Source organism: Bos grunniens, chromosome 5 (assembly GCF_055505025.1).
Source record: "Bos grunniens cultivar Pamir isolate PY7600 chromosome 5, Bosgru_T2T1.0, whole genome shotgun sequence".
In the NCBI taxonomy this organism is placed as follows: Eukaryota; Metazoa; Chordata; class Mammalia; order Artiodactyla; family Bovidae; genus Bos; species Bos grunniens.
Genome location: NC_141169.1, coordinates 66,874,911 through 66,883,607, shown reverse-complemented (window position 1 = coordinate 66,883,607; position 8,697 = coordinate 66,874,911). Strand labels below are relative to the sequence as shown.

General features: G+C 38.1%; 1 protein-coding gene across 5 annotated transcripts in view; it reads left to right on the top strand.

The window, feature by feature from the left end:
* Positions 1–226: 226 nt before the first annotated feature.
* WASHC3 (WASH complex subunit 3) overlaps positions 227–8,697 on the top strand; it is a 58,666-nt gene continuing 50,195 nt past the window's right edge. For all 5 annotated transcript variants that reach the window (XM_086401036.1, XM_086401033.1, XM_086401032.1 and 2 more), the window contains exons 1-4: positions 227–393; positions 953–1,051; positions 6,042–6,107; positions 8,164–8,271. In XM_086401036.1, coding sequence (XP_086257162.1) covers positions 343–393; positions 953–1,051; positions 6,042–6,107; positions 8,164–8,271 — 324 coding nt within the window. In that variant the 5' untranslated portion in view covers positions 227–342. The remainder of the gene's footprint in view (positions 394–952; positions 1,052–6,041; positions 6,108–8,163; positions 8,272–8,697) is intronic.

Below are 8,697 nucleotides of genomic sequence, written 5' to 3'. Positions count from 1 at the left end.
AGATAAACTCAAACAGACCCCACGGTTTACTTTTTAATTTTGGAGTGGGGGCAGACTGGAGGTAGGTAATTAAGACTACTGGATTACAGCCTTCTCCACCCGACCCCGCCTTGCTTGACGTCACAATCCGGAGCTGGAACTACCATTCCCAGAATGCTGTGCGAATGGGCCGGCTCTCTGGAAGGCGCCGAGTGATTGGCGGGAGGAGGCGTTTCCTTCCGGCGTTTCCCCGGACCGGGAGGCGTGGACCAGGAGAGGCGTTCGGACGCTATTACCGGGTTGGGCGGGCCGGGCTTGGGAGGGGTTTGTGGGTGAGCCCTTAGTCCCCCGCCCGCTGAGGAGATGGATGAGGATGGGCTTCCTCTCATGGGCTCAGGCATAGACCTGACTAAGGTTTGTAAAGATGGAGTTGGATTTCGGCAACCTGGGAGGAGGATGGGGAAGGGACGCTGGGTTCCCAGAAAGACCCCACCTCTCTGCCCAGCCCTGGTCTATGCTTGTCTTCCCCCTCTCTTGGGAGGGAGGGTTCCACAGTTCACCTTAAAAAGGGGTCCTTTCTGAGCCTTCTAAGGTGGGGCGGGAGTAGTATGCCTCTCCTCCTTCCTTTGCCGAGTCACGAGTTCTTATGTTCAAGGGTAAGAACTCTTACCCCTTCCGACCTCTAACCCGACCTCTTTTATATTTGGCCCTTTCAGTTTTTCGTGTGTTTATGTGGGTTGCCTTTACCTGCCAAAGTTCGCATCTGTGAATCCAGAACCCGTTCTCAAACTTTGCAGCCTCTGTCGTTTTGGACACCCCACCCCCACAGTTTAGGAAAACAAATTAATGACTATTCTCAGTACTTCCAGTAATTGTATCACACAGGAGAACGCCTCCTTATTATTAATATCAAGGTTATTGCGTGGTATACGTTTCGTCCTGTACGGATCATGTTTATTTTTACGTAAAACAGGTGCCAGCTATTCAACAGAAAAGAACGGTGGCATTTCTAAACCAGTTTGTGGTGCACACTGTGCAGTTCCTCAACCGATTTTCTACAGTTTGTGAGGAGGTAGGTCCTTTGATACTGGTTTAATGAGTGGCCCAGTGTCACCTTGCACTTTAGAAGGTAACAAATGAGTAAAGTAAGAATTACGGTGTATGCAATCATGTACTATGACCGCTTGTCCCCCAGTTATTCTGTTGACATAGCTTAAATCCTCTTTGATTCTATTACAGTCAGTTCTTACAGCCCATCTCTGCTGAATGAACTTTCTGGAGGTTTTGTGAAATAGTTCAGTAAGGTTTATTGTGATTAAACAACAAAAGCAGTTCCAAGATTTCACAAAAACATTTTTTCTTTTTAAATTTTGAAGTTGGTTATGTTTTCCCTAAGGATTGCATTTTAAATATATACTGTTTCAGTTTCTATTAAAATTATGTTACATTGCTTGATGAAAAAGATGATTTGGGAGGTAGCCTAGAAACATAACTTGGGCATCAAATATCATGATAGAAGTAAAAATACTTTCTGCAAATGAGTTGTGAATTAAGGATCAAGTAACCCAATGACCCAGGTGGCACAGTGGTAAAAGAGTCTGTCTGCCAGTGCGGGAGACATGGGCTTGATGCCTGGGTAGGGAAGATCCCCTGGATTAGGAAATGGCAACCCACTCCAGTATTCTTGCCTGGGAAGTCCCGTGGATAGAGGAGCCTGGCAGGCTACAGTTCATGGGATCGCAAAGGGCTGGAAACAACTGAGCGTGCCCACACAACCCAGTGACAGGTTAGGCACCAGATCCAGGGGCACCTGTCTTAACAAAAAACTAAAAAAGAGAGTGGGAAGGAAGATGGGAAGCATGACTTGAAATTGGTTTGAAGAAAGGAGAAAAAGAGGACAAGGAAGTGGGACAGTCATCTAAAACCAAAAGGTTCTTGATCAGTTTCCTTTACTACTTGAGGATCGTGTTAAACCTTAGGGCTCCACTTTGGGGTCATGAACTACCTGAGTGCTGAAATTACTATTCATCATTTGAGTATCCCCCACGATCCAGTCCTTGAATGAGACTTCTGTAGCTCAGTTGGTTAAGAATCTGCCTGCAGTGCAGGAGACCTGGGTTCAATCCCTGGGTCAGGGAAGATTCCCTGGAGAAGGAAATGGCAACCCACTCCAGTATTCTTGCTTGGAAAATCTCATGGACACAGGAGCCTGGTGGGCGGCAGTCCATGGGGTCGCAAAGAGTCGGGCACAACTGAGTGACTAACACTTACTTACACAATCCAGTCCTTGAATGAGACTTTTCATAGAGGGGTGGTTCCTGCCTAAAAAGTATAGGAATATAGATGTCCTTGGGGCCATTATTCTGTGTTAAGAACAGGATACACTTATATACACTTTAATATATTAAAATCATTGTGCTCAGTTCAGAGGCTAGAGAAAATTCCCACACAGATACAACAGTATTTCTCCATAAGCTTGCAAATTCTACTTTACAAAAGTTCAGTGACCACTTAAAATTAAATACCCTTTCAGTGGGGAATCCCTGATGGCTCAGCTGAATCTGCCAGCAGTGCAGGAGACAGGAGATGCAGGTTTGATCCCTAGGTGAGGAAGATCCCCTGGAGGAGGAAAATAGCAACCCACCCCAGTATTCTTGCCCAAAATATCTCACGGACAGAGGAGCGTGGTGGGCTGCAGTCCACAGGGTCTCAAAGAGTCAGGTCTCTGAGAGTTGGGCCTCAAAGAATTGGACACAACTGAGCACACATACAGATAAAGTATAACAATAAATGTCTTGTTGATTGCTTATCCATTATCAAAGCCTCATGATTCATTCTTTCCTCCCTTCTGTTCCTCTCAACTACCCTCCTCTGTTTTGACTATATCACTATTTCCTACTTCCTTGAACCCCAGAAAAAACTTTGTTGACAAAAATTGATGAAATTTAAAAGTAGCTAATTGCCTTTTTCTCCTTAATGGATGGTAATTTAAGATTGACTGTCACTCATTATTTAGAATTCAGCTTGTAGCATTCATCTTGGATATTTATGTCAATTGTAGACTTTTTACTTGGTGTGATGACAGTAATATTTATTCTGTGCTAGGCATTGTGCTAAGTGCTTTACATGTACTTAATTATCACAGCCCAGACCTTTAAGAAAGGTCCAATTATCTCTTTTTTAGAAATACAGAAACTGAGATGTAGAAAGGCTTAAATCATTTACTTATTCATGCACTCATCGTATACTTGAGGGCATAGTATTTATAGCTGCAGTAGCTATTTGCCTACATTCAAATAGCTAGAAAGTAAGAGCTGGGATTCCAATTCTGAAATGTTAACTGATTGCAATCTTCTGTTCTGTTGCACCATCTGATCTGAATAAGAGGCGTGTTTATATCATTTTCAAGTGAGAGATTACACTGTCTTCTTTATAGTTATTTCAAAATTTAGTTTTTAGATTTGTGTTCTCTTCTTTACCATGCCATTTCTATTTAATATAATGTCTTATATATGATAAACTCCAGGGATATAATATACATATTCATACATGAAGGGCCATTTTCTCCCAAGTTAAGATCAATTTCCAAACTGGGTTGTTATTTGTTTATAGCAGCTATTAAACCTGTGGTCTTTGTTTAGTTAAAGCCTTAAACAAGGACCAAAACCACTCTGTTTCCCTCCAAAAAAAAAAAAATTTGAACTTCAGCTGTTACTTTTTGAACTTGAAGTGAACTGGAGGGAAAAGAAAACCTGATGGGTTTTGGTTTGTTTGGGTTTTTTTGTGAGGGGGGGAGCTGTTGGGGTTTTTTTGTTTTAACTTTTTACCTAAATTTTAAATAGGAAGTACGTGGAGAATAGCACAAGTTCTGTGCATAGCATAGATAAGACTGAGTGGAAGTTTAACCTTATTGTGAATTTTAAAGTTAAAGGTATTCAGCAAACAGGGCAATCAGGTATATTTGACTCAGACTTGTAACATGCCTAGAATACTGGGATTTTAGTCATTTCTAAATATTCTAAAACATTTCTTTAAAAAAAAAAAAAAACAAACTTTAAATACAAGCAAAAGCTCTGAGAATTTTCACATGACCTAAAAAAAAATTTAGTGCTTATCTTCTATGTCCAATTTTTAGGCCCACCATCAGACTTCACCTTAAACCAAATAAGGTTTTGCTGAAAACCCTATTTACTGCTATAACTTTTACAACTGCTTTTAAAACTTTTACAACTGCTGGATTAAGTGTCAGATGAAGCTTAGTAAAACCATCAGTTTCTTCCCTCTCTGGCTTCTAGGACATACTCAACCCAAAATGATGTACCAGGAGATCCATTCACTTAAAATACTGTTTCTCTTTTAAAGAACCGGATCTGCAAATGGGATATTTTACAAACCTGAAGTCCCACAGTACTTTTTTTTCCCGTGTTCAACTTTTAGCTCCATAGTTCTTCTTCCTTTTTTTTTTTTCACTTGAGTAAAATGCACTGCCTTGCAAATAGGTGGGTGGTGCATCAAGAATTCTTCAACTTTATCTGAAAAACTAGGAACCTTGGAAATTCCGCTGTTGTCCCAACTCAAGATATTTCAGGTTTGCTTTAAATCCTTACAAAGAGGATGGATGGTTAAATGGATGGGAAAGTAGACATACCTTTCTGTTTCCTCTCTGCTGAAACTTTCAGAGGTGGGGACAATTACTGTTATTGATCATGTTACTTATATCCATAGTCATCTACACTTCAGAGTAGTGGTTCTCAACCAAGGAACATTTGGCAATGTCTAGAGACATTTTTCGTTGTTGCAGTTGGGGAGTTTTTGTGGCAATTAGTGGGTAGAGGTCAGAGATTCTGCTAACTATCCTATAGTGCACAGGATAGACCTTTACAACAAAGAATTATCCAACCCACAATGGAGCCAGTCAATAGAGCTCAGTCAATAGAGCCAAGACTGAGAAACCTGCTTTCTGGTGGTCTAGGAGTTTAGAAGGAAAATGCAGAAGACATAAACATCATAGAAATGAGCTTTAGCAGCCCATGAATGAAACCAGGTGTATTTTGTCAAATGACAGTGACATTTTAGAAAGTACATATTTATGTGTGTTATAGCAGTAATTACACAGGAACAGACTCAAAAACATTTATTATGCTGAATAATCTTTGAAAAGCAGAGGTTCTTAATTTTGCCATGGATCCTTTGGCAGTCTAGTGAAATGAAATTAATGTTTTTCAATGCATAAAATAAAATGTGTGGGATTATAAATGATATCAAGTGCATACTTTAAAATGGAGAAGGACATGGCAACCCACTCCAATATTCTTGCCTGGAGAATCCCACGGACAGAGGAGCCTAGCAGGTTACAGTCCATGGGGTCACAAATAGTCAGACATGACTGAGCAACTAACACACAACATGTAATTGGCTCATGTAATGGTACAGAATAACTAGAGCATGGTAAGCTCTTGGTTCTGGTTTATCTTGGGTTTTAATTGTTGGTTGATTCCTTTTGCTTTTTTAGTATTCTTATTTTTTTTCTTTGTTTTAATTATTCCCGACATTAACTACTTATCTTCCAATTTCATCTTTTTTTACTTTTCAAACTTGGAAAGTTTGAATTCGGGACTAATTGTATATATTTCTGTGTTTAAGTGATATACAAAGGCAGACCCTGCTCCTTTCTGTTTGGGGCTAGTTTTTAATCCTGTGTTCTATGAAGAATTCCTTCATTCAGCAACAAGTAATTATTGGGCTCCTGTTAAGTGTCAAGTACTGCTCTGGTCACAAGGGGTATAACAGTGAATAAAAAACTCTGTCTTCAGAGGAGTTTACATTCTGGTCCCAGTGATTGATTATGGCTCTGATAATGAGTTTCATAAGACTGAAAATGTAACTTCTTCTCTATGAATACAGTTTTATAAAATAACCATGAAACATGCTAATGAAGATAATTGAATACTTGAGTTTCAAATCTTACTCATGTAAATAAGAGAGTAGTATATTAGAAAATCACAAATATTTAAACCATAGTTTTTAACTTTATCCTTTCATTTCTAATCTTTCTTTTTCAGAAACTAGCAGACCTTTCTCTTCGTATCCAGCAGATTGAAACAACTCTCAATATTTTAGATGCAAAGGTTTGTATTTCTGAGTAATTTATAGGATAAACTTGCTCTACAAATATCAACTTTCTCAGTCACATTTAACTTTAATTGTATTTAGGAATGAATTCAGTTTAGCTCCTGCGTCCATGACGTGGTGCAGTGCTTTCATTTGTTTAATTTATTATAATTGCAAAGGAAATAATCTTCATTATGAACCACTAACTGAGTCTGTTTAAATATATATGTGGGTCGAGGTTTCTTTCCTTATTTAATCAAAAACATAATGAGTAACATGTTAACAAATTGAATGTTATATAGTTTGCTTCATTTAATGGAAAACTCACAAGTATCTTAATAGTAGTCATTGATAACACAGGAAAAATTCTATAAAACTTTACATGTCTCCAGAACAAAATTTGGAGAAAATCTCAGCTATTTTCCATTTGTAAAAAATCCCATGGACAGAGGAGCCTGGTGGGCTGAGTCCATGGGGTCGCTAAGAGTCGGACATGACTAAGCGACTTCACTCTCACTTTTCACTTTCATGCATTGGAGAAGGAAATGGCAACCCACTCCAGTGTTCTTGCCTGGAGAATCCCAGGGACGGGGAAGCCTGGTGGGCTGCCGTCTACGGGGTCACACAGAGTCGGACACGACTGAAGCGACTTAGCAGCAGCAGCAGCAGCAGTGAGTAGTACCAGTTCTGATGTCAGAAATCACAAAAGGTAACTGTCATATAAAAGCAAAAATAGAAGGTTGTTTCAATTTGAAAGCTTGCAGGTTTTGTATGCTTTTTCTTATATATAAATAATGGAGATGCTAATATATTTTTGTGACTTTGTTCTTTTATCAAAAAAAATTGACACGAAAAAATATTTATTGACTATTTATAATCCACGGGATTGCCAAGAGTTGGACACGACTGAGTGACTGAACTGAACTGAAGGAAGTGAAATTACTAATATCTTCTAGCATAGGGATCAGAATGTCTGGTTTAGGCTTTCTACATCTTCCTGTGGTCTTCAGCTACTGTATTTCCCTCAGAACATTTCCTTAGCTTGTAATTTAGGATATTTGGCCTTGAACATGTTCAAAATAGTTTCTTAGCAGCCATACCCACTTGAAACTATTAGGGCCATGGCCACTGTGCTAAATACTGTCATCAGTCAACAGTTTTCAATGAATATTGCTGCTTTAGATCTTATTGCCATTGCTTCTTCATTATTCTTTATTATGAATATGTGTATTATTTTAATGTTTGTGGAATTCTTGAGTTAGAGTCCACAGTCACAAGTTAAGTTGCCATGTGGACAGGTTAACCTTAATTATTTCCATGACCATAAATTAATCCTCAAAGTTAGCCAAACATTTGACAGATGTGTGTCACTGATATCAGGATGAAATCAGAAAAGAATGTGTGCATGGATCTTGGAAATCCGACCTAAAATGCCTAACCACTGACATCATGCTCATTGTTTGTGTATGGAAAATAACACATTGTAGTAACATTCAGTGATATTACTTAAAGAAAGAAGAAAAGAATAAGCTGCATCATATGTTAACATGTGGCAAGAGTTTTCTCATTTCCCAGATTATTCAAACTTAAAATGTGCTACAGAGCACATTTTGAAGGGGAACAAAATATATTTAATCAAAATCTTTTTACAAGTTTGGGTTGTAAGTTTTCTCATCCCCCACTTTACAGGTGAGAAAATTGAGGCCTAGGAAGATATGCATAGAGTTACGTATGTTGTGACTTAAACCTTGGCAATCTGACTCCAAAGCCCATGCTCTCATTCCTTACAGTAGGATTCCTTATTAAAAAAAAAATAATAATTCCTGAGAAAGAATGGTGACAAGCTAAATTAGATTAGTGAGAAATTCTTCAGAAATATTTTATTTGTCAATGCCTTTCACTTTTAAGTAGTTTATGGCATGGAGAATTTCAACCAAAGATGAGATTTTATAAAACCACTTCTATAGCTTTAAAACTTAAGAAAACTATTTAAAACACAACACATACTTAGAAACTTAGTCTTTAAAGATCTAATATTATCCTCATATACCAACATTAATTTTCTCCTCTCAGTTATCATCTATCCCGGGCCTAGATGATGTCACATTTGAAGTATCTCCTGTAAATGTCACTAGGATCACAAATGGAACACATTCTGAAGCCACTTCAGAGCAATCACAGGTATGTAATTAAGTTCCAGGAAGCATGAGCACCTCTTCTTGGGTGAACCAGATAGACCAAATCTGTAGGTTCAAATAAAGTTAAATAAAAATGTAGCACTTGACTAGTAATATTTTAAACTTTAAGATAAAAAATAAGGTTTGAAAAAAGTTACTAGCTTTTCATTTTGTTATTCTGAACAGTTTCCTGAAGTTAATATTTTTCTTGCCTATAAAAAAGAAAATTGACCTATACAGGACTAGGAATAGTCTTGAATATAACTACTTTCTTCAAGTTCACTCTGGAAATTTTTTTCTTAGTTCTTGTAAGAAATGTGTCTTTTAAATGTTTTAGTATGACACTTTCACACATGAATAAAAATAGAATAGTACAAAGACTAACCAAGTGCCCATTACCTGGATTCACCAGTTAAGATTTTGTTGCAAT